The following is a 26,269-nucleotide window of genomic DNA, read 5'->3' as shown; positions in this document are numbered from 1 at the left end:
GGGGAGGCTGAGGCAGGAGAATGGCGTGAACCCGGGAGGCGGAGCTTGCAGTGAGCCGAGATCACGCCACAGCACTCCAGCCTGGGCGACAGTGGGAGACTCTGTCTGAAAAAATAAATAAGTAAATAAATTAATTTTTTAAACTTTTTTGAGACAGGTTCTCACTCTGTCGCCCAGGCTGGAGTGCAGTGGCGTGATCTCTGCCCACTGCAGCCTCGACTTCCCTGGTTCAGCCTTCTGAGTAGCTGGGGCTGCAGACGTGCAGTACCATGCCCGGCTAAATTTTTATTTTTATATTTTATTTATTTTTATTTTTAAGTAGAGGCGGTGTTTCTCTGTGTTGTCCCGGCTGGCCTCAAACTTATGGGATCAAGCGATCCACCCACCTTGGCCACCCAAAGTGCTGAGCTTACAGGCGTGGGCCAGCACACCTGGCCCTGGGACTCTTCAGTGGTGATTTTTCAGACATTTGATCTGGGAACCTCGTAGAAACCCGAAGGCCAAGGTCCTAACTCCATGACATGTTGTATGGAGGTATTCCCATTCCAGTGAACCTGTGTAAATACACTTAGAAGGTTAACCCTGTATTTTGTGCCAGGAAGCAAAATCCTTAGAGGTAAGACTGATGAGAGCGGGAAGTTGATGTTACTGAAGTTCTGTTTGGCTCCACACTGGAGAACAAAATGTGGAGTTGAGGGAGGAGGAAGGAAGATCAATGTTGAGGCTAATTCCATAATCCAGGTGAGGGTTAATGAACAATTCATGGCTAAGAAGATGTGGCTGGATTCACTATTCACATTTTGCAAAGGGGAAGCTAGATTTTAATATGATGGTAAATGTGTGAAAGAGAGGTTTCAGGTATGACCCCATAGTTTTTGGTCTTAGCAGCTGTACTGATAGAGGCTGTATCAGCTGAGATGAGCAAATTGACAGTAGGCATAACATTCACTGGGGTTATAAGGAGGGTTGTTAAGAATCTGAGATGATTCAGAGACCAGTAAGTAGAGGCAACAAGTCAGTAATGTCCACATAGGTTGGGATATCTGGAAACGAACTGATATTGGGGCCATGCAATATATAGAAATGAACGTATGGACTAAGGTGAGTTAGCCAAGGGTCATGTTTAGGAGGACACACTTCAGATTAATGTGGTAAATCTTTTAGCAGGCCAGGAAGCAGTGATTAGAGACTGAGGACTGGATTCCTTGCTTGGATCTGTAGCTGACATTATTGTCATTCATAAACACAGAACAGGGAGATAAGTGACAATGAAGGTAAGATGTATCTGACAGCATACTTTGTCAGGGGATGTGGACTTCCATGGAGATAATAGACATGATATGCATTCAGAAGTATAGGAGTAATTGAGGGAAGGTGACACTTAGACTGCAGTTGGTGCTTATTTCCCATTATATGCACTTGCCAAGATTGTGACACAACTATGTTGGTGCCTGGGGAGTTTCATTCACCATGGAGTATATGGTAAGGAGGAAATATGCTCATCTGTGACAGTCACTCGGCCTGGTATGGATGACCAGTGGGGCTTGGCTTTAAATGGTGTTAGGTGAAAACAGGAAGGTCATAATTGCTGAGGGGTCAGCAAGTGTGGCACAGAAGTGGAATAGCGCCACCGATATCTGAAGTCATGCATAGTTCTGTGTCGCTATGGAGCCGTGCAAGGAGGCCTTCATAGAATCATTTGAGACTACCACTTCTTTTAGGATCCAATAGAAATGGAATTCTGTGGTGATACTGGATCCTGTCTGAGTTGGCCAAGCACAGTCCGGATGGTGTCAGCCATGATGTCATGTGAGCCCAAAAATGAAGGCCCAGTGTGGTTTGCCACTTGGATATCTGGCGATATTGGTATGTCCTCAAATGACCTGAGTGCAAATTTCCTTCCCACTCTACTCTACTGCCTTTTTTTTTTTTTTGAGACGGAGTCTTGCTGTGGCACCCAGGCTGGAGTGCAGTGGCACAATCTCGGCTCACTGCAACCTCCGCCTCCCGGGTTCAAGCAATTCTCCTGGTTCAGCTTCCCAAGTAGCTGGAATTACAGGCACCCGCCACCAAGCCTAGCTAATTTTTTTGTATTTTTAGTAGAGATGGGATTTTGCCATGTTGGTCAGGCTAGTCTCGAACTCCTGACCTCATGATCGGCCTGCCTCGGCCTCCCAAAGTGGTGGGATTACAGATGTGAGCCACCACGCCCAGTCCTCTATTATTTTAAGTAATGTATCATAGCCTAAGAAATCTTTCCATCAGTGTGACCAGGTAGAGTTCCTGATTATTATACTTTGTAGTGTGTTTCATTTCCATTTCTATAACCAGAGTTATATTAAGAAGCCAGTGGCATCCTCCTGAGGGAATTAGGCTATTACACCCTTTTCATCTTAGAAAGCTTGCATTATACAATTCCTGGTTACTCTCTGTTATCCACAGTGAAACCCCTCTGTGGTGAGTGGTGTCACTCTTACCAGTTTGTGAATATATTTTATTTTTAAACTGCTGTTAATGGCATCTGTCAAGTATCAGTTGTCATTTTGCCCCTTTACAATATAACTCTAGCGGGAGATTTCCACCCACGCTAGTAGAAGAAAAAGGAGGGCATTGATACTTCAAGTTGTTTAAAGGCTAGAGAGGCCAGTGGTGTGTGGCAGTCAGCTGGGGATGGACATGGATATGTACCTGGGAAGTCTAAAGAATGTGCTTTCAGAGAGGGTATCTCTGCTGTGCTGAAGGTGCCACATTGGGCTCTCCATGACCTCGGCCATTCTAGGGGAAGTGCCTGTCAGGAGGGGGTGAACTTTATGTCACAGCCAACATATAAATACCTATTTGTTCACCTAATTATTGTTGGTGGCTGTACCCCATGACCAGTGGGCCTAGTTTCTTCTATGATTTGAGGACCTTGAGAGGATGTGTGAGAGTAGATGTGTGGGAGAGAGGGATTGTGATACCTCAGCATAGGGGCCGTTTGTAGTTTCATCTGTCAACATCGTAACAGGGCACAGTGACTTTTGAAGACGTGGCTGTGAACTTTACCCAGGAGGAATGGAATCTCCTTAGTGAGGCTCAGAGATGCCTGTACCGTGATGTGATGCTGGAGAACCAGGCACTTATATCCTCCCTGGGTAAGTTGCCCACACTCACCCCGTGACCTGAGCTAGTCTCCGTCTTTCCCCCTCTTTTTCTATTGGCAAAACTTTCTCATGTCAAGAGCATGGACACAGCTTCCTACTTCAGTTCTGTGAGTAATTTCTTGGTTGGTAGGACTGAGGTATGCATACTGCCCTGCTCCTTTCTTGGAGCAGCCCCAACAGCTGCTAGTTAGCTCCCAGGGAGCTGTAGGCTCCCAGGGAAGAATTCAGAGTCAGAAGTCTCACAGATATCTTAATGCAGGCTATCTTGTTTGTCCTGTGGATGTTTGTATGATTTCATCCAGATTTCAGGTTCAGGATCTCATTCATTCCTCTACCTGCTATTTCTTCATGCCTCCCTGTGCCAGGAATTGTCTTCATTGACATTGTCACTGCCTACATAGACTATAGAGTGTTCTTGAAATACCCTCCTTAGAAATTCTCTTCGTAGGTCTGGTGCGGTGGCTCATGCCTATAATTTCCGCACTCGGGGAAGCCAAGACAGGTGGATTACTTGAGGCCAGGAGTTTGAGAACAGCCTGGCCGACATGGTGAAACCCTGTCTCTACTGAAAATATAAAAATTAGCCAGGCATGGTGGCGCACGCTTGTAATCCTGGCTATTTGGGAGGCTAAGGTGGGAGGATTGCTTGAACCCGGGAGGCAGAGGTTGCAGTGAGCCGAGATTGTGCCACTGTGCTCCAGCCTGAGCAACAGAGCAAGACTTTGTCTCAAAAAAACAGAAATTTTATAATATTTAGTTTCTTGTCTGCTGTCATGTGCTGAGCTGTTCTAAGCCAGTGTTGGCTGTTTCTGTGTTCTTTCTTTCCCTTTGTTCTTACATCACGTATTTCTCTTGTACTTGGTTATCTTGGTGGTGGGATCATCTTCTGTGGTCAGAAGATGCAAATGAATCCCACCTCAGCATTATGGGTTGTGAGTCCCTGCAGAATAGCATCCTAGAACAGTGGGGCATGATGTCAGAGTTTTATTCAAATCATGCCAGAAACCTATTCTAGTTCAGTTGTATTTTTGGGTCCAGACAAGTAGGCACATATAATTTCTGTATCGTCTTTTCTCCTTCATTCTTGTTTTTGGTTTTGTTTGTTTTTTGAGACAGGATCTTGGTCTGTTGCCCAGGCTGGAGTGAAGTAGCTTGATCTCGGCTCACTGCAACCTCTGCCCCCCGGGCTGAAGCAATTCTCCTGCCTCAGCCTCCTGAGAAGCTGGGAATACAGGTGCATGCCACTATGCCCAGCTAATTTTTTTTTTTTTTGAGACAGAATCTCACTTTGTTGCCCAGGGTGGAGTGCAGTGGTGTGATCTTGGCTCACTGCAACCTCCGCCTCCTGGGTTCAAGCAATTCTTCTGCCTCAGCCTCCCGGGTAGCTGGGACTGCAGGCGCGTGCCACCATGCCTGGCTAATTTTTGTATTTTTAGTAGATACGGAGTTTCACCATATTGGCCAGGCTGGTCTCAAACTCCTGACCTCATGATCCGCCCGCCTCAGCCTCCCACAGTGCTGGGATTACAGGCATGATCCATTGCGCCTGGCCTTCTCCATTCTTTTTTTTTTTTTTGAGACAGAGTTTCACTCTTGTGGTCCAGACTGGAGTGCAATGGTGCCATCTCGGCTCACTGCAACCTCTGTCTCCCAGGCTCAAGCGATTCTCCTGCCCTCAGCCTCCTGAGTACCTGGGATTATAGTCGTGTGCCACCATGCCCAGGTAGTATTTTGTATTTTTAGTAGAGACAGGGTTTCTACATGTTGGTCAGGCTGGTCTTGAACTCCTGACCTCAGGTGATCTGCCCACCTCGGCCTCCCAAAGTGCTGAGATTACAGGTGTGACCCACGGTGCCTGGCCCTTTTCTTCCCTCTTCCCTCTCCTCTCCTCTCTTTTCTTTTCTGTTTTGAGACAGGTTCTCACACTGTCACTTGCTGTTACCTGGAGTGCAGTGGTGTGAATATAGCTCACTGCAGCCTCAACCTCCTGGGCTCAAGTGATCCTCCAGCCTCAGTCTCCTGAGTAGGTGGGACTACAGGTACACGCCATCACACCTGGCTATGTTTGCAGAGAGGAGGTTTTGCTGTGTTGCCCGGGATGGTCTCAATCTCCTGAACTTGAGCAATCCCCTTGCCTTAGCCTCCCAAAGTGCTGGGATTACAGGCATGAGTCACCACACTTGACCATTTTAAAAATAATTTCTGTAGTGATGGGGTCTCACCATATTTCCCAGGCTGGTCTTGGATTTCTAGGCTCAGGTGATCTTCCTACGTTGGGATTACAGCTGTGAGTCACTGCTCCTGGTCTCTTCCCCATTGTTAAGAGCATCAGAATTGTCAGTTGTACTCTTTGTCAGTTGTACCCTTTTTTTTTTTTTTAAATGCTTTGTACATGAGCTTGTAGTCTGATATTTAGTCCCCCAAATAATCTTCACGTCTCTGGACCCCACATCTTAATTTTACTCACATCTTCATCTGCAGTGGAGTGGTTTCCAGTATTAGCATACAGGTTTTGTGTTAGCAAATGGTACACTTTGTTAAACTGTCCTCCAGCAGTAGCTGCTGTGTTGTGCTCCTGTTTTCCCTGGCCTGGACAAATCCCTCTCTACAGCACTCACATGTCATGAGGATGTAAAGTTCTGCAGATGAGTGGTTTGCAGATGCAGGAATTGTAGACCCTGCCTTTACTCCCTGTGTTACATACATGGTTGTGTCCTTTACGTTATGAGGCCTCCTACATTCTGTGACCTTTAGAGTCCAGTAATAATAAATAGTACCATCTTCCACCTGAAGCCAACGTTCTGTTCCTCCAAGTATTTCCTTGGAGTAATTCCTCAGTTTGTCAGATACACTTGTGGGTGGTCTGTGCCTTCCCAGCAGAGTTAACATGCACTTCACCAGCATTTTCTTGCTTTCAGGTTGTTGGTGTGGAGTGGAAGATGAGGAGGCACCTTCTAAGCAGAGTATATATATATATACAAAGAGAGACTCAGATCAGGATTCCTATGGCAGGTGTGTCTCTCAAGAAGGCCCACCCCTGTGAGATGTGCGGCCCTATCTTAGGAGACATTCTGCACATGGGAGATCATCAGGGAACACATCACAAGCAGAAACTGCACAGGTGTGAGGCCTGGGGGAACAAATTGTATGACAGTGGAAACTTTCATCAACACCACAATGAGTACGTTGGAGAGAAACCCTACAGAGGCAGTGTTAAGGAAGCATTGTTTGTGAAGAGGTGTAAGTTCCATGTGTCAGAGGAGTCATCTGTCTTCAGTCAGAGTGGGAAAGACTTTTTGCTCAGGTCAGGATTACTCCAGAAAGAGGCCACTCACACTGGGGAGAAGTCAAACAGAAAAACGGAGTGTGTGTCTCCCTTTCATGGGGGAAAGACTCATTACAGCTGTGGAGGATGCATGAAGCATTTTAGCACCAAACATATACTCAGTCAGCACCAGAGACTGCTCCCTAGAGAAGAATGTTACGTGTGGTGTGAATATGGGAAATCCTTTAGCAAATACAATAGCTTCAGTAATCATCAAGGAGTTCACGCTACAGAAAAACCTTATACATGTGGGATATGTGGGAAATTATTTAACAGTAAGTCCCACCTCCTTGTTCACCAGAGAATTCACACTGGAGAGAAGCCGTATGAATGTGAGGTTTGTCGGAAATTTTTTAGGCACAAGTACCACCTCATTGCACACCAGAGAGTTCACACTGGAGAAAGGCCATATGAATGCAGTGATTGTGGAAAGTCATTTACCCACAGCTCTACATTTCATGTTCACAAGAGAGTTCACACTGGTCAGAAGCCTTATGAGTGCAGTGAATGTGAGAAATCTTTTGCTGAAAGCTCCAGTCTCACTAAACACAGGAGAGTTCACACTGGAGAAAAGCCTTACGGGTGTAGTGAATGTGAAAAAAAGTTTAGGCAAATCTCTTCACTTCGTCATCATCAGAGAGTTCACAAAAGAAAGGCCTTATGAGTGCAGTGAGTCCAGTCTCAGTAAATACAGGAGAGTACACACCTGAGTAAGATCCTGTGATTGTAGCAAATGTGGAAAATGTTTACCCAAAGGTCTGCTCTCCTCGGACACTGGAGAGTTCACACTAGAGAAGAGTCCTTATAAGTAAAATAAATTTGGGCAGTTTTGTAGCCACACCTCTGTATTCCTTCAGGATTATAGTTAACACTGAATGAAGGCCTTACAAGTGTGACAAATATAGGATATTTATCCAGAAGTCTGGCTTCATAACTCACAGGAGAGCTGTCGTGGAAAGATTGCTTGAACCTGGGAGGCAGAGGTTGCAGTGAGCCGAGATCGCAACACTGAAGTCTAGCCTGGGTGACAGAGACCCTGTCTCTGTCTAAAATAAAGACATAAATGATGTCCAATAAAGTATGCGTATTTGGGCTGTAGGATAAGTCTTGATAACCCTTGAATTTTTTTTTTTTGAGACGGAGTCTGCTTCGTAGCCCGGCTGGAGTGTGCCCATCTCGCTCACTGCAAGCTCCTCCCGGGTTTACCATTCTCCCCTGCCTCTAGCCTCCCCAAGTAGCGCACCATATACTACCACTCGGGCCTGCTAGTTTCTTTTTTGTATATTTTAGTAGAGACGGGTTTCCTGCGTTAGCTAGGATGGTCTCATCTCCTGACTCGCGGATCCGGGCCTGCCTCGGCCTCCAAAGTGCTGGGATTACAGGCTTGAGCCACCGCTGCTCGCTTAATTTTTTTTTTTTTTTTTTTTTGGAGACAGAGTCTCACTCTGTCGCCCAGGCTGGAGTACAGTGGCGTGATCGCAGCTCACCGGAAGCTCCGCCTCCTGGGTTCACACCATTCTGCCTCAGCCTCCCAAGTAGGTGGGACTACAGGCACCTGCTATTTTTAGTAGAGACGGGGTGTCACCCTGTTAGCCAGGATGTTCTCGATCTCCTGACCTTGTGATCTGCCCGCCTCAGCCTCCCAAAGTTCTGTAATTACAGGTGTGAGCCACTGCTCCTGGCTTGAATTTTCTTATAGTCCCATGAAATCATCATCAGAGTCACAATAATGAATTTAATCTATCACCTTTGTATTTACATGGAGGCTTTATAAAGTTTTTCTCTCTGCTCTCCAGACAACCATTGATTTACTCTGCTTTATAATAGAGTACTTTCCATTTTCTGGAATTTTCTGACTGATGTAATAAAGTGTTTCCTCTTATAATTCCTGGGTGGCGTCCTGCATCATGCTTATTTTGGTATCAATGTAGACATATGAGTTCATTTGTTTTATATTGCTGAGAAGTATAGTCTGCCATGATATGTCATTGTATATTCATTCATTCATTCATCCATTTATGGATATTTGAGTTGCTGCTTGCTTTTTTTTTGTTTTAAGACTCTGTCGACCAGGTTGGAGTGCAGTGGCATGATGTTGGCTGATTGATTGCAACCTCCACTTCCCAGGTTCAAGCGATTCTCCCACCTCAACCTCCCACATAGCTGGGATTACATGCGTGAGCCACCATGCCCGGTTGCTTTTTTGTATTTTTGGAAGAGATGGGGTTTTGCCATGTTAGCAGGTTCGTCTCAAACTCCTGGCCTCAAGTGATCTGCCTGCCTTGGCCTCCCAAAGTGCTAGGATTACAGGCCTGAGCTGTGAGCCACCACACCTGTAACTGATTCTGAGGCTGGGCGTGGTGGCTCACACATGTAATCCCAGCACTTTGGGAGGCCAAGGTGGGCGGATCACTTGAGGTCAGGAGTTTGAGACCAGGTGGGCCAACATGGTGAAACCCCATCTCTACTAAAAGTACAAAAATTAGCCAGGCGTGATGGTACATGCCTATAATCCCAGCTACTCACTCATGAAGCTGAGGCAGGAGAATTACTTGAACCCAGGCAGCAGAGGTTGCAGTGAGCTGAGATCACACCACTGCACTCCAGTCTGGGCGACAGACTCTGTCTCAAAAAAAAAAAATAAATAAATAAAAACATTTATTCTGAGATAATCCCAGTTCCCAGTGTGAAACTATTCCTGCAGTCACTGGAAAATAATAACTACTTGCTTGTAAATAGATGATATTTTGGAGCTCAGATGCCGTGTTTATGCTATCATTCAGATGGCCTTTTTTACCTGTGCAGTAATTGTGAAAGTTGTAGCCGCTGATGTGTACCACAGTGGCATTGGTTAAGTTGCCCTTCCTTTGAGACAGATGTCAATGTGATAAAAGAAATTGAGGGCAGGGTGCGGTGGCTCAGGCCTGTAATCCCAGCACTTTGGGAGGCCGAGGCAGACGGATCACGAGGTCAGGAGATCGAGACCATCCTGGCTAACAAGGTGAAACCCCGTCTCTACGAAAAATACAAAAAATTAACCAGGGTAGTGGGGGGAGCCTGTAATCCCAGCTACTTGGGAGGTTGAGGCAGGAGAATGGCATGAACCCGGGAGGCGGAGCTTGCAGTGAGCCCAGATCCTGCCACTGCACTCAAACCTGGAGGACTCAGTGAAACTCAGTCAAAAAAAAAAAAAAAGTTCTAAGTTGCTAGCCAATGGGGACAAATACAGAATGTGAGGTCCCGTTTCAGCCAATGGAAACCAACACAGCAGTAGGGTGGACGCCTCCGGTTATAAATGACCCTGTCTCCTTAGTTTTGCGTACTCTAGTGGCAAAACTGCTAGCGAGTGTACCCTTTCTGCAGGAAGTAAAAATGGCCTTACTAAGTAAATTTATGTTCAAGTGCTATTTCTTTACCGCACCAGAGAAACGCTATCAGCAATTTGGTGAACTGCATAGGACACATTCTCCTCTGGGGCGGTGTCCAGTCCTCTCTCATGGGGTAGCGCGCTCCCCTACCTCATTGCAATGTCGTCTAAGGGTAAGAAATTGAGACCCACCCAGTGTGACTTTAATAAACTGTGACTTCAGCAATGGAAAACAAAAACAAAACAAACTGGCTAGCAACCTAGCTTAGCATCCCCGCCATAATGTCACTGACAACTGTGCACAGACCACGGAAGGAGAAGCTGCAGGAGCCGGTGAAGTATTTCCTTGGTGGGTTGTCGGGGACTAAGGAAAAAGCCGGGATGGTAAGCATTCCTTGGTTAGGACATACCAAGGAGAGAAAAACCGCAGGGGTGGTAAAATATTCCTTAGGATGTCTTGGGAGGTCATCACACAAACCTCCGGTAGTAAGAAAAATATTCAGAACTCCCCTTTCCCTTTCAGAGGAAGAAACAATAGCTCCGCTCCTGCCGGTCCCTCCGCTAGGGGAGGGAAAAGCCGAGGAGAAAACAGCAGCATAGGTGGCTGGCAGAGACAAAGGAAAGACCAGCAGAAAAGAAAAAGAAACTAGGAGAGGAAGTCAGAGAGAAAGAAAACAAAAACAGCAAGCGCAGAGCCAAACAGCTAGGCAGGCACGCCAAAGATTAAGTCCCTCTTCCCGAAAAGAGGTGGGGACCGGCCCCGGGTGGAGGGCATAGGAGGTGAAAAGACGTAATTCTTGCAATTTGCGGCGGGCGTATCTGTCAAGCTGCTAGGCCAATGACTGCCCGGCGCCCAGACTGCAGTCGCGAAAATCCCATTCAATCCAAGAAACTAAGTGTAAAAAGAAAAGGGGCTGGGGGAGTAAAAAGGGGAATCTGGGGAAAAAAAAACAACAACAGGAAAAATAGCGCGGAGGCGGGGCCTGTGCGGTGGCCCAGCCCTGCTTGGGGCAGGAGCTGGAGAACTCAGGAGAACAAAGGGAAACGGGATGAGAGGGCGCGAAAAATAGAGTGCAAATGAGAGAGATAAATAGAAGGAAAGAGTGAGAGAAAGTGGAAGAGACAGAAATCAAAAAAAGACAAAGAAGGTGAAACTAGGAAAAAAAATAGTATAAAAGGAAGGCAGAAAGTTAAGACATGTTAAAGATTGTGAAAGTTGTAAGAAAAGCTATAAAAGGGAATTTATGCAATAAATATTGTATAATTTAAAAGTAATTAAGCCTCCTGGATGTAAAATTATTATTAAACCGTTTATGTACAAGGTATGTAAGAAAAATAAAATCTACTTTTAATAAGATTACAAGGAGGCATAAGAATATGGATGTTTACCTACATTAAAGGTTAAAAAAATTTTTTTGTTTTAAAGGTTTAAGCAAGTTTTACAATGTTAATTGTAAAGGAAATTCTGTGTGTAAACATACTGGCTAAAGTTAAAAGGGTATCATCCAGTTTTTCTGTGAACTGGACATTAAAATTAAAGCATGATAGATTTTTCTTAAAGCACCAACCTGCTCTTTAACAAAAATTATAAAAAGAGTCTGTAAAAGTCTTACCTTAGAGTCAGACATTAAAATTAGATAGTGTCTATAAGATTTTATTAAAATTAAGTTTAACATTAATAGCACATTAACATAAAGATAAACTTTAACTTACCTGATATAAAATCATACAAAAAAACATTGTCAAATATACAATGGTATTTAGCTTTCTTAAGGCCCTAAGGTGGCCAGGTAAGTCACAAGGCTCCTCATCCCCAAGGCCACAGTGAGCAAGGGCGGTGAAGGCCACAAGAAGGCCAAGACATTAAGGGGCAGGGCTGCAGCATCCCCTGGCCGGCGCTGAACAACAGTGGAGCAGAAGGCGTCATCATGTGGCCTAAAGCCCCAGAATATGCAGCAAAAATTATATACTTAATTTATCTTCCACTTTCCTTTCCCTCGGAACTAAAAGTCTTTTAGCACAGGTACCACCCCTAGAATTTCCAGTACACCAGCACCAGCCTGAAAACCACATCCTCATCAAAAGATAGAAAAAGCTCAAGCCAGCCTGGGAAGAACTCTATTTTACACCGTTAACCACTGAGACTGCCGTCCGCACAGCCGAGAAAGAAAAAATGGACCCACCATACTCAAGTCAAGAAAACATCTTCCTCTGAGAATTATGGGTTACTGTACTAGGATCAAGCCCTACTAAGTTAAAGAAAGATTAATTTTCATACACCTTTTATATTGCTTTCTTTATTCTGTTACTAGCTCCTTTTTTATTAATGTAACTAAGTCTGACTCACCTCAGACTATTGCTTTTAATGCTTGCTGTCATACCTTGTAGAAATGTAAAAGATCAACAGCTAGCCTTTTCACACAAATCCCCGAGCACTCATTGTTGTAATGACCTGCAGCCAGGACCGATTTTCTGCTCCTACCGCCTGGCAACCTTGTAGTAAATAAGACTACATCCCATAAACTACCCAAGAGCAAAGTTAGACTTCCACAAAAAGGTTTGTGCAGATCTAAAACCCCTCATCTATTTCACTAAAAGGACTACCCCTTCTGTCAGCCTTGTCAATATAACCCTGTCCTTCTCTTTATCACCACCTCCACCTTAACTAACTCTAGACCTGCCCTTAGTCACTTCTATGGTATAAAAATTAACATAAATAGGCTGGGCGTGGTGGCTCACGCCTGTAATCCCAGCACTTTCGAAGGCCGAGGCAGGTGGATCACCTAAGGTCAGGAGTTCGAGACCAGCCTGGCCAAGATGGTGAAACCCCGTCTCTACTAAAAATACAAAAATTAGCCAGGTGTGATGGTGGGCGCCTGTAATCCCAGCTACTCTGGAGGCTGAGACAGGAGAATCACTTGAACCTGGGAGGTGGAAGTTGCAGTGAGCAAAGATCATACCATTGCACTCCAGCCTGGGTAAAAGAGTGAAACTCTGTCTCAAAAAAAAAAAAAAAGAAAATTTCACTCTCCACAAAAAAGTTACAGGAAGATATGTATCAGCGAGTGTGAGTGGTCATAACATGGTTAATTTGAATAAGTCATTTTATGACTTCTAGATGACACCCCACACACCTGTATTGATTCAGAATCACTGGACATCTTTCCAGCGAGAAGGGAATAAAATACTAATAACCCAGAAAACAAAACAAACTAAAACACAGTCAGTCTTTGGAGAGGAAAGAATGAGGAGTGGATAATGAGGAGAGGATGGAGGACAGGGAGGGGAGGAGATCAAGCAGGGAGCACAGAGGGACAGGGAGGGAGGGAAGGAGAGGGGAGGAAGAGGGAGAGGAAAGAGGGACAAAGGAAGGAGGGAGAAGGAAGGAAGGTGGAGGAAGGAGAGGAAGGAAGGGAGGAAGGAAGGAGATGGAGAGAAAGGGAAGGGAGAGAGAGGAAGAGAGAGAGAGAGAGAGGAGAGAGGGAGGGAGGGAGGAAGGAGAGGGAGAGAGGGAGGAGGGAGGAAGGAGAGAGGGAAAGAGGGAGGAAGAGAAAGAGACAGAGAGAGGGAGGGAGCGAGGGGGAGAGGGAGAAAGATGGGGGGGGGAGGGGGGGGAGAAGGAGAGGAGGGAGGGAGGAGAGGAAAATATGGATTGGATAAGGACACTTGATATCTTTTAGCAGTGGACATAATGGAGCCCATAATGGTGGAATGGATAGGGAATGGAATGGGCCCAATGAAATAGTTCTGTGGATGAATTGAAGTGGATAAAATGGAGCATTCAAATGGACACGAACAAGAACTATGGAAATTAAACTTTTATGTGAGTAAAGGTTTTTTTATTTTATTTTATTTTTTTGGAGATAGAGTCTCACTCTGTCGCCCAGGCTATTGTCCAGTGGTGCGATCTCGGCTAACAGCAAGCTCTGCCTCCTGGGTTCAAGCCATTCTCCTGCCTTTGCCTCCCGAGTAGCTGGCACTACAGGCGCCCGCCACCACGCCCAGCTAATTTTTTTTTTTGTATTTTTAGTAGAGATGGGGTTTCACCATGTTAGCCAGGATGGTCTCGATCTCATGATCTTGTGATCCACCCGTCTTGGCCTCCCAAAGTGCTTGGATTACAGGCGTGAGCCACTGCACCTGGCCAAGTAAAGCTTATAATGAATGTTGTGAGAATGTTTTGGTTATCAATGAGAATACTTTAAAGAGAGTATGAGAGACAATATGGAGAAGAGATCCTAGGCAGCCCTAAGGGAATTACACAAGGTGGTACCATGCCTCTGAGTCCCTCCGTCTATGTTCTATCTCTTCATCTGTATTGTTTTCCAATCCCACAAAGCAGCAGCATTTTTCTATTTAACACATTTTTTTTTTTTTTTAAATAATTTAATGTGGTATAAGTGTGATTTGGTTACATGTACAGATTGTGTGGAAGCTAAATCAGGGCTTTAGGGTATCCATCACTCAAATAGTATCCATTGTACCCATTAAGTAATTTCTCATCATCCACCCTCCATCACGTCTAAATTGTCTAAGATATTACAATTTCTTCTAAGATTCTGACACTTATCTGGGAATAGTAGTTGCTTATTAAATCAATATTTGCCATGGTGGTTGCGATGTTGACATTCCTGCAGGTGTGGAACAAGACTATCTGATTCTTGATAAATTATCTTGTATTCCATGATCCAACTTCCTTGCTAGGAAGTGATTATCATTTCACCTGTAGGTGCAGTGATAGCGTCTGCATGAAGACTGGAGATTATCTCTGAAACACAGTTGAGGACCGAGATAATTACAAAGTAATTAATGTGGATTCAGAGAGTTATCCATTGACAATGACATAAGTAGCTAGTAAAGTTTCTGTGATGGCCAAGAACACATTAAGTCTCAATGGATAGTAAGTAGAGAACAGTAAGCTCTAAGTTCTGAGATAATTAAGTGAAACTCACGGCTATCATGAAAACTTGGTTAACATGAAATTCTTATTTCAACAAAGTGCATATCCTTTCCATTTATGAGAACTCTGAGGAATAACAAACTTGGAGAGAAAGAAATAGTATGGCAGGAGTAGAAAGATGTGGAATAGAAGGGAAGCCATAGCATATTTGTCGAAAAAAATAAACTTTTCCTCTGTTGTCTGTCACATAACAATAATCAATATGGAATAATTCTGTGACCAGATATGCGGCGTGTTTTCTACCCACACCAAGCAATCCTCCAGTGGATACAAGCTGGGGGTCCTCCACTTCAACTCAGTCATTATCTACCCGCAGATAGCATCACATCCCCCAGTTTGAGGACTCAGTCACCAAAACTGACGCTCCCATTTCTGATGCCAATCAAAGCCCCAGAGCCTCTGCTTTTGACTGATGAACTATAAACCAGGAATCCCATGGACCCCCCCATGACCAGATTTGATTAATTTGATAGAGCAGCACATAAAACTCAAGGAAAATAATTTACTGGTTAATTATAAATAGTACAAAACATGCAGATAGAGATGCATAGGGTAAAGTATGAGAAAAGCGCTTGGAGCTTCCATGCCCTCTTGCAAAGACTGAAGGTGTCTTAAACAACAGGGCCTTTATTATAACACAAATCAGGGCAATAGGCGGCAGGCTGTCTGAGATTCATGACTGGCAGGCTGGAAAATTCCATCTTAAGAATTCTGTGAGATCCAAAAGATCCCTGAAAAAGGCAGTCCATCTTTTCAGGTTATCAGAAGAGTCCTTTGTGCCAAAAATGTGTCAGTTTCATGGCCTAACTCATCAGAGAGAAAGAAATGAGAATAGAGTGAGTACTGAGGATACTAAAAAATCCCTCTGTTGAATGAAACAAAATCAAAGTTACTTCTGGATCATGATGAGTTAGGCGAATGATGTACTGTGGGCACCTGCCAAGTGGTAAAGGTGAAATGCTTTTTAGAAGAGAACTGTCAGTCACAGAAGTCTAGCAAGAGACCTGGGCAGGTTGAAAAATACTATGTGGTTCCCACATACCTGGAATGTATGCAGCTATTTGATGTATGGCACATTCAATTTAGGTAGATGGCATCCTCATAAGGGGTCTCCTCCAGTGTTAAACTGAAGAAGAAATAATATTGCCTCCACATCTGTGGTATTTTCCTCATGTAAATATTCTGGTAACCAATGAGAGATGATGAAGGCTTTCTCACATTCATTGCACTCAAAAGGCACTTCTTCAGTGGTAGCACTCTTTTATGTAAAGAAGCTAGCATTCCAGCTAAAGAATATTCCCCATTTGCCACACTCATAACACCTTGATCCAGTGTGAACTCTCTTGCCTTGAAGGAGCAAAAAGCCTGGGCAAGAGAATTTCCAAAATTTGCTTCACTTACAAAGCCTCATTCCAGTATGAACTCTCTGATGGCGACGGAACGAAGAACTGTGGCGAAATGATTTTCCACAATCAATGCATTCATATGGCCTTTCTCCAGTGTGAACTCTCAAGTGTTTAATAAGGCTGGAGTTTTCAGCAAAGGATTTCTTACATTCACTGCACTCATAAGGCCTTTCTCCAGTGTGAACTCTCAGATGTATAATAAGGCTAGATCTTCGGCTAAAGGATTTCCCACACTGCCCACACTCATGCCTTTCTCCAGTATGAACTCGCTGATGGTGAATGAGGTTGGACCTTAAGCTAAAGGATTTTCCACATTCACTACATTCATAAGGCCTTTCTCTAGTGTGAACTCTCTGATGCTGCAAGAGTGAAGAGCTTCGGCGAAATGATTTTCCACACTCACCACATTCATAAGGCCTTTCTCCTGTGTGAACTCTCAAGTGTTTAATAAGACTGGAGTTTTCAGCAAAGGATCTCCCACATTCACCGCACTCATAAGGCCTCTCTCCAGTGTGAATCCTCCTGTGTTTAATGAGACTAGATGTATAAGCAAAGGACTTCCCACATTCATTGCATTCATAACGCTTTGCTCCAGAGTGAACTTTCCTGTGGTTAATGAGACCGGACTTTTCAGCAAAGCCTTTCCCACATTCAATACACTCATAAGGCTTTTCTCTAGTGTGAAGCGTCTGATGCTGCAAGAGTGAAGAGCTTTGGTGAAATGATTTTCCACACTCACTGCATTCATAGGTCTTTTGCCCAGTATGAAATCTCTCACCAATATGGAGTGTAGGGTTTTGGTGAAATAAATTCCCATATTTGCTGCACTCATAAGGTCTTTCTCCAGTGCGAACATTCCTGTGTTTGTGATCTCTTCTGGGTTCAGTGAGGCAGGACTTGTTCTTTAATAATTTCCTATATTCCCCACACTCATAAGGCCTTTCTCCACTATGACCTCCCTGGTCTTTGTATATATGTATACAAGTGCTCTGCTTAGAAGGTGCTGCCTCATCTTCCCCTCCATGCCAACAACCTAAAAGCAAAGAAATGCTGGTGAGGTACATGTATGCAGTCTACCTACAAGAGTATCTGACAAACAAAAAAACTAGTCTGTGGAGTTATCTGCATGCATAGGGAGTTGGGTTCAGGTTGAGGTTGGGGCTGCTTAGCATCATCACAGATATAGGAGGCCTCATGTTGTCAAGGGCATGACTAAATGAGGCAACAGACAGAATAACGGCAGGGTCTATAACTCCTTCATTTGCAAACAACTTGCCTGTGGGACCTTATTTGCTGATGACATGTGAGTACTATATAAAGAATATGTCCAGGCCACCACAACATGACTAGAGCACGACATCCTTTGGTCAGGGACTGTTAAGAATGAGTATATACATGGCCAAGAAACGTGGCTCATGCCTCTAATCCCAGCACTTTGGGAGGCCGAGGCCGGTGGATCACAAGGTCAGGAGTTTGAGACCAGCCTGGTCAACATGGCAAAACCCCTTCTCTACTAAAAACAAAAAAGTTAGCCAGGCATGGTGGCGTGCGCCTGTAATCCCAGCTACTCAGGAGGCTGAGGCAGGAGAATCACTCAAACCTGGGAGGCGGAGGTTGCAGTGAGCCTAGTCCAGCGTGGGCAACAGAGCAAGAATCTGTCTCAAGAAAAAAAAAAAAAAAAAAAAAAAAAAGGATATATACTTCATAGAGGCAGGGCGTGGTGGCTCACACCTGTAATCCCAGCACTTTGGGAGGCCGAGTGGGGTGGATCACCTGAGGTCAGGAGTTCAAGACCAGTCTTGCCAACATGGCAAAACCCTATCTTTACTAAAAATACCCAAAAAATTAGCTGGATGTGGTGGTGGGCCCCTGTAATCCTAGCTACTTGGGAAGCTGAAGTAGAATTGTTTGAACCTGGGAGGCGGAGGTTGTAGTGAGCTGAGATCGCATTATTGCACTCCAGCCTGGGAAACAAGAGTGAAACTCCATCTCAAAAGAAAAAAAAGAATGGGTATATACTTCATAATACAAAATACATGAGTCAATATTGAAGACCACTGCAGACAGAGCAGTGAGAAAAATAGGTGAGATGTGGAGTCCAGATATATGAAAATTAGTCCTGGGTTGAATGTAACAGCAGAAGCGACAAGGTGTAGGACTAATAAATTGGCACTCTCAATAATGGGGAAGGAAAGACATAAAGCGGGGCTACTTCTATTGGCATGGAAATACTGTCAAATAGAAGAGGTATATGGCATAATTTGAATAGAGCCCTGATGTCATGACCTCACTCACATGCTATTCTTCAGAAGAAAGCTGCCCCAAGTCCTTGCTAAGGCTGGACTCATTTACATCTTAGGGACAACCACGGGCTCTTCATTTCATCCCCAAGATGAGCAACTACATGGAAACTCGATAATGTTAAGTACTAAGAGAAACATAGGACAGATGAACAGCCAATACTGGCTCAGAACAACTCTGCATTTGATATTCCACAGGAAAGGAAACTAAATATTATAAAAAGAATTCCTTCCTATAAATTTTTAGAGATAAGGACCTGCTGTGTTGGCCAGGGTGGCCTCAAACTCCTGGGATCTGAGTAGCCTCTGAAGAGCTGGGATGACAGGTATTATTGTGCCTGATGAAATACTACAAAAAGAATTTTGAAGTAGGGTATTGCAAGAACAGGCTGTGGTTCATGTACATAATGACCATGTCAGTGCCGGCAATTTGTGACATGAACAAATGTGAGCTAGAGGAAGGAAACGGAACTTGAGACAAACAGAAGCCTTGGATCTGCACAGTCACCCAGACAGGCAGAGGACAACCAAGGTGGGATACATTAGGGTGACTTTAAGACTCCTGACCCTGACTGCTTCTCTGGAAGCCTGCAACAAAGCAGGCTGGAGCTGCTTAAGCAAAGGAGAGTAAGTACACCTCAGTCCAACCAACAACAGAGCCTCTCCAGAGAACTGGAGAATGAAGCTGTGTCCATGGTCCTGATGTGAGAAAGCCATAAGGCATAAAGGAGAGGGGCAGAGACTAACTCAGGTCACAGGTGAATATGAGGACCTTACCCAGGGAGGATATAAGTGTCAAGGTCTCCAGCATCACGTCATGGTACAGGCATCTCTGAGCCTCATTAAGAAGACTCCATTCCTCCAGGGAAAAGTTTACAGCCACGTCTTCAAAGGTCACACTGCTCTGTCATGATGGGGATAGATGAAACCACAAATGGCCCCTATGCTGAAGACCCACAATCCACTTCCCCAACATATCTACCCTTGCCCATCCTCCTCCTCCCAGGATCCCCAACTCAGAAGAGAAACTTTGCCCACTAGTGCCACTATGTCCTCATGGGACCATTAATCATGACACATAGCCATCAGCAACAAGACGGAGATAAGCAAACAGGTATCTCTGCTGTGGTCCTGAAATAAAGGGTTTCATCCTCTCCTTTCTAGCAATTCCCCTGGTAGAGCAAAGGTCACGTGAATCCCAATGCAGTGCCTGAGGCCTTTCAAACATAATCTTTATGTACATACACATCCTTCACATCTTTGGACGCCACAGACACCTGCCAATTGCCGCCACTACCTAACTGCCCACACCATAGGCCTCTCTCTGGTCTTGCCAGAAGTTAAAGTATTTTAATCACCCTTTCTTCTACTGGTAAGAGTAGGAGTCTCACCCTAGGGTTATGGTGATGGCCAAACACACAACACCTGACGCTGAACACAAGTCATCAAGAAAGTTCATTAATCAAATATGCTCACAGCTTGAAAGAAGAGGACACTACTCACCACAGACAGCCACATGGGGGGTTGAAGTATGCATAAGAGAGAGCAGCCAGGTGCAGTGGCGCACACCTGTAATCCCAGCACTTTGGGAGGCCGAAGCAGGTGGATCACCTGAGGTCAGGAGTTCGAGACCAGCCTGAACAACAAGGTGAAACCCCGTCTCTACTAAAATACAAAAATTAGCCGGATGTGGTGGCATGCACCTGTAGTCCCAGCTACTCAGGAGGCTGAGACAGGAGAATCTCTCGAACCCGGGAGATGGAGGTTGCAGTAAGCCCAGATGGCGCCACTGCACTCCAGCCTGGGCAATGGAGCGAGACTCTGTCTCAAAAAAAAAAAAAAGAGAGAGAGCACAACCAGGGACTGTGGTATGTAAGCTTTGCTCAATCAAGAGGGTGTGATAGTCCCTGATTCCCTTAAAAGAATGCAACTGGCTTGTTTTTATTTTTAATTTTTGAGACAGGGTCTTGCTCTGTCACTCCTGCTGGAGCGTAGTGGCACAATCACAGCACACTGCAGCCTGAACTCACTGGGTTCCAGCAATCCTCCCACCTCAGCCTCCTAAGTAGCTGGGACCACAGGTGTGTGACACCACACCCAGCTGCAACTGGTTTGTTTGAATCTCTGCGGGTAGAAATGAAATTGAAACCTGCTACAAATAAATAATAACCAGGAACTCTGCCTAGTCCTCTTGATTAAAAGGGTAGTTAGGCTAGGACACATTATCCAAAAGAGCAGAGTGGGGAGGGGGATTTGCACTCAGACCATTTGAGGTATCACCAGACATAAAGGTAGCACATGATACTGGCCTTAACTTTAGGGCTTATACCATAATGTGGCTGACATCATCCACAGTAGTCTTGGTAAATTAAAAAGGAATCCAAAATTACCACAGAATTCTAATGTTTCTCAATAGCAGTGGTAGCCCCAAATCATTCTTTGAACCCCTCCATGCATAAATCCACAGACAAAAAGAACCACTAGCATTTTCAGATATTTATGGTGCTATTCCACTTCTGTGCTGCATTTGCCATCCTCAGAAACTATGACTTTTTATTTATTATTTTTTGAGACGGAGTTTCACTCTTGTTGCTCAGGCTGGAGAGCAATGGCGCGATCTCGGCTCACCGCAACCTCCACCTCCCAGGTTTAAGTGATTCTCCTACCTCAGCCTCCCGAGTAGCTGGGATTAGAGGCATGTGCCACCACACCTGGCTAATTTTATACTTTTTAGTAGAGACGGGGTTTCTCCATGTTGGTCAGGCTGGTCCCGAACTCCCGGCCTCAAGTGATCCACCTGCCTCAGCCTCTCAAAGTGCTGGGATTACAGGTGTGAGCCACCATGCCCGGCTGACTTTTTTTTGAGACAGTGTTTCACTTTTGTCGCCCAGGCTGGTGTGCAATGACACAATCTCGGTTCACTGCAACCTCTGCCTCCCAGGTTCAAGTGATTCTCCTGTCTCAGCCTCTGAATAGCTGGGATTACAGGTGCCTGCCACCACGTCAGCTACTTTTTTTGTATTTTTAGTAGAGATGGGGTTTCACCACGTTGGCGATGCTGATCTCGAACCCCTGACCTCATGTTAACTGCCCACCTTGGCCTCCCAAAGTGCTGGGATTACAGGTGTGAGCCACTATGCCCAGCACCTATGACTTTCTTCTGTCCACCTAACCCCATTCAAAGCCCAGAACCATTGGTCATCAATCTCGGGCATAGTGACTCTCACAAGGTGACCATATTTGCCTCCATATCTGGTACCAGGCTGAATGAAACACCCCAGGCCACACCAAAGTCATCTCAAAATCTTGGTGAGGCCACAAAGTAGCCAATAAACACAAGCTCCGGCCTGAGTGTCATCTTCCCTCAGCTACTCCTATGCGTCAGCAAGCATCTCAAGTCTATTCATTCCTTGGAAGCATTATGTCACTTGCCAAACTAGGCTGTCAGATATATCCTCCCTTTCCAGTCTGGCCAAGATGGTGAAACCCCGTCTCTACTAAAAATGCAAAGATTAGCCGGATGTGGTGGCAGGCGCCTATAATCCCAGCTACTTGGGAGGCTGAGGCAGGAGAATCATTTGAACCCGGGAGGCAGAGGTTGCAGTGAGCCGAGTGAGGTTGCACTGCACTCTAGTCTGGGCGACAGAGCAAAACTGTCTCAAAAAAAAAAAAAAAGAAACAGATATACCCTCCCTTCATGGCCATTTACCTCCCTCACCTGTGTTTCTGAAATCCAATACCATCACCAGGTACACAAGCAGGAAACCCAATCCCCACTTCCTGTCCAACAGTGTCATCAACATAATCTGAAGGTTGTGCCTTCCAAATGTGAGCCATGACTCAATCATCTCGGTCCACACAGTAGTCACCATATATTAGATACCTCCAATATCAACCCTTCCCCAGATATTTGCATCTATGTGTCCAGCTGCCCATTTGATAGCTCCACTAGGTAGTATCTAATACATTTTAGAATCTTAACACGGCTGTGATATTGTGAAATACATATTTGGTCATCTCCTTTTCTGGCATGCAACTCCTAAAATTCACGAAATTCTCAAATTTAAGTGAGTTTCAATGGTAATGAGTTGAATGATGGTTGGTAACCCCTAGATAACTTCACGATGGAGACTCGTCAGGGAAAAGACTATGTCGGGATTCGAGGTCTGGAAAGTTCAGCCCCCACTGCAATCTCCAGAAAGGGGAGAGGGGGCCAAGGGTTAAGCTGATCAGCATTGGCCAATGATTTAATTAATCATGCCTATGTAACAAAGCCTTGATAAAACCCCATAAAGACAGGGTTTGGGGAGCTTCCAAATAGCCAAACACATGGAAGTTCCTGGATGGTGGTGTGCCTGAAGATCATAAAAGCTCTGGGTCCCTTCCCCTTATGCATCTCTTCATCTGTAAACTTTGTAATAAATATTCTTTAAAATAAACTGGCAAATTAAAGCGTCTCTTGAGGTTTTGTGACTGGCTCTAGCAATTTAATGGAAGTCGAGGAAGGGGTCATGGGAACCTGATTTATAGCAAGTCAGTCAAAAGACTGGTTAAAAAAAAAAAAACATCCTGGGGCTTGTGATTGGCATCGAAAGGGGTTGGCGGACAGTCCCATGGGACTGAGACTTCACCTGTGGGATCTGATGTCTCCTGGAGAACTATTTGGTGTATGAGGAAAACCATCCACACATATCTAGTCACAGAAGTACTCTGTGTTGATTGTTGCGGGGGAGAGCAAAGCAAAAGCAATTCGTGTTTTGTTCCACTCAGAATGGCCACAACAAACCTCCTGATAGCCTCAGTGAATATTACACCTGCTATCAACTTGCTCATCTCAGTTGATGGAGCTCCCATTGCCACAGCTGCTAAGACCAAAAACCCAGGGGTATTTCCTGAATCCTCTCAAACTCTCACTGTTCCCATTTAAAAATTGAGTTGCTGGGCTGGGCATGATGGCTCAAGCCTGTAATCCCAGCACTTTCGGAGGCTGAGGCGGGTGGATCACCAGGTCAGGAGTTCGAGGCCAGCCTGGCTAAAACGGCGAAACCCCATCTCTACTAAAAATACAAAAATTAGCCGGGCATGGAGGCGCGTGCCTGCAATCCCAGCTATGGGAGGCTGAGGCAGAATTGCTTGAACCCGGGAGGCAGAGGTTGTAGTGAACCAATATTCCACCATTGCACTCCAGCCTGGGCGACAGGTCCAGACTGTCTCGGAAAAAAAAAAAATTGACTTGCCCCTCTAAAAAACACAAATCCAGATCTAGCCACATTGCCTAAGCCACAACTCTAGTCCATTAATCCTCACCTCGACTAGTGCAGTAGCTTCCAGTTTGATCTTCCTCCTCCCTCAACCCCACAGTCTGTTGTCCACTCTGTAACCAGAGAGAGCCTATTAAGAAATTGGTAACATCGGCCGGGCGCGGTGGCTCAAGCCTGTAATCCCAGCACTTTGGGAGGCCGAGACGGGCGGATCACGAGGTCAGGAGATCGAGACCATCCTGGCTAACATGGTGAAACCCCGTCTCTACTAAAAAATACAAAAAACTAGCCGGGCGCGGTGGCGGCCGCTTGTAGTCCCAGCTACTCGGGAAGGCTGAGGCAGGAGAATGGCGTAAACCCGGGAGGCGGAGCTTGCAGTGAGCTGAGATCCGGCCACTGCACTCCAGCCTGGGATACAGAGCGAGACTCCGTCTCAAAAAAAAAAAAAAAAAAAAAAAAGAAATTGGTAACATCACCTCACCCCTCCAGTTTCCCTTCTAAGTATTTGCACATCCCAGTATCAGCTCCTGGGTGAACCCTCCACACGTGTTACATTAGTTGATAGACATGGCAACAACTCCCCATAACCTATGTCACTGATGTAGAGTTGGGGTTTGAGGTTTTTCCAAGATCCCCAGATCGAAGGACTGGAGAAAGGCACTTAAGTGTCCTAGAATGTGCGGTGGTTCCTGCCTGTCATCCCAGCACTTTGGGAAGCCGAAGCAGGATGACTGCTTGAGCCCAAGGGTTTGAGACTAGCCTGGGCAACATGGCAAAACTCCATCTCTACTAAAAATACAAAAAGCCTGTTACTTGGGAGACTGAGATGAGAGGCTCTCCTGAGCCTGGGGAGGTCGAGGCTATGCTGCGCCCTGAACGCGTCACCGCAATCCAGCCTGGGTGTCAGAGTGAGAACCTGTCGCCCCCAAAAAAAATTTTAAAAAGACGCCAAGATCTAGACATGTAGGTGAGGACGAGGGACTAGAGCATCCCCTACTTCCTTCTGTGGGTTCCCTAAGTGATTCCGTAGCCAGGAGGTGTGCCAAAAGGCAGGGCTTTCACAAATGTGTCCGTGCTCAGATTTGATAAATTCAGGCTTCTCTGTAAGCTTTTTTTGGCCCTGCCGCCAGATGATCTTGTGGCCCAGTGCTCAATGTCACCTCTTAATGATTCAACCTCTCAGAGCCTCAATATCCTCATCACCGCCTTTAACTCTGTACTTCCTTTGAACATCTTTTGGGAATCCTAACTCTAACACAGATTTCCTTTGTTCAAAACTGTCCATGGCTTCTAACGACCTCAAAGTCAAAGGTCAACCCTCAGCCTGGTACTGAAGAAACAACTCCGCCTCGGCCAGGCGCGGTGGCTCACGCCTGTACTCCTAGCACTTTGGAAGGCCAAGACGGGCGGATCACCTGACGTCAGGAGTTCGAGACCAGCCCAGCCAACATGATGAAACCCCGTGGTGGCACACGCCTGTAATCCCAGCTTCTCAGGAGGCTGAGGCAGGAGAATCGCTTGAACCCGGGAGACGGAAGTTGCAGTGAGCCGAGATCGCGCCACTGCACTCCAGCCTGGGCGACAGGGTGAGACTCCGACTCAAAAAAGAAAAAAAAAAAAAAAAGAAATAACTGCGGCTCACTCTTCGTTCCCGGTAGACACAAGATGTCCCCGTGTTCCGCATCCTCCTGCCTCTGTCGCGCCTGCAGGCCTTTGCCCGTGCCGGACCCTCGGCCAGTCTCGCTCTGCCGACCGCATCAATTGGGTGTCGGAAACGGGGATCCCACCCGCCGGCGCCCCTCTGTCCCTAACAGAGGCCTGGGCTGCAGGGACGCGAGGAGGCGCCCCTAACGATCAGGGGCCTCAGGGTGCGGGTGGGTGAGGCCCGGAGGTCGCAGCACTCACCTGAGCGGGGTCCCTCAGAGCAGCCGCTGCAGCCATGACTCTGTTGGCGGGCGGGGGGACGTGGGCTCGGCGGTGTTCCTGTGGTTGTCCTGTCCCGGGCTGCGACCAGTGGCGTCGCCGAGCCTCAGATCTGCCTGTGTGCTATGGCCACAACCACTCCTCCCGAGCTCGTCCAGACCCAGAACCTCCGTACGGGCCCCACAGGCCAAAATGGCTGCCACGGCTAGGACGCCGGAAGTCTCGGCTTGACTTTACGTGCCCCCGCAATGGCGCGGCTTCTCTGAAGCGTCATTGGCTCAGTCACGTTTCCATTCCACAGGGCGGATTCTGGGTAATGTAGTTCCCAGAGATGGGCAGCGCTGAAGGTGACTTTCTTCCGACTTTCGGAAGGGCCAAGCTCCACTGCGAGGGGCGCTAGAAAATGGCGACTCCAGGTCCAGATGCCGAGGAGGGTCTCCCATCTTAGAAGAGGCCATACACACATTTCTGGGGGTATTGTGTGCAACTGATTGCCCGCGTGTTTGGAGGCTTCTTATTTCAGAATTTGTGATGCTCGGCTTCTTCCTTTTTTTTTTTTCTTTTTTTTTTAAAAAGACAGTTCT

The 26,269-nt window shown here is 45.9% G+C and overlaps 2 protein-coding genes across 6 annotated transcripts in view; one reads left to right on the top strand and one right to left on the bottom strand.

The window, feature by feature from the left end:
* Positions 1-26,269, bottom strand: part of ZNF586 (zinc finger protein 586) — a 102,700-nt gene extending 76,431 nt beyond the window's left edge. For 2 of the 5 annotated variants that reach the window (XM_017952769.3, XM_031659334.1), the window contains exon 1: positions 25,668-26,248. Coding sequence is in view for 4 of the 5 variants with exons in the window: in XM_031659334.1 (XP_031515194.1) it covers positions 25,668-25,703 (36 nt within the window). In the remaining variant the exon portion in view is untranslated. Of the gene's footprint in view, positions 1-14,215; positions 17,235-19,278; positions 19,406-25,667 lie in introns of those variants that run through there. The other 3 variants (XM_009195485.4, XM_003916232.5, XM_031659335.1) reach the window with 3 other exon arrangements.
* Positions 317-7,566, top strand: ZNF552 (zinc finger protein 552). Its single transcript, XM_017952770.3, is given in 4 exon segments — positions 317-1,866; positions 3,008-3,134; positions 6,062-6,111; positions 6,113-7,566. Coding segments are annotated over 4 exon segments (1,242 nt in total). The 5' UTR covers positions 317-1,821; the 3' UTR covers positions 7,133-7,566.

This window comes from Papio anubis, chromosome 20, assembly GCF_008728515.1.
Source record: "Papio anubis isolate 15944 chromosome 20, Panubis1.0, whole genome shotgun sequence".
Lineage (NCBI taxonomy): Eukaryota > Metazoa > Chordata > Mammalia > Primates > Cercopithecidae > Papio > Papio anubis.
This window is presented reverse-complemented; position numbering and strand designations above follow the sequence as displayed.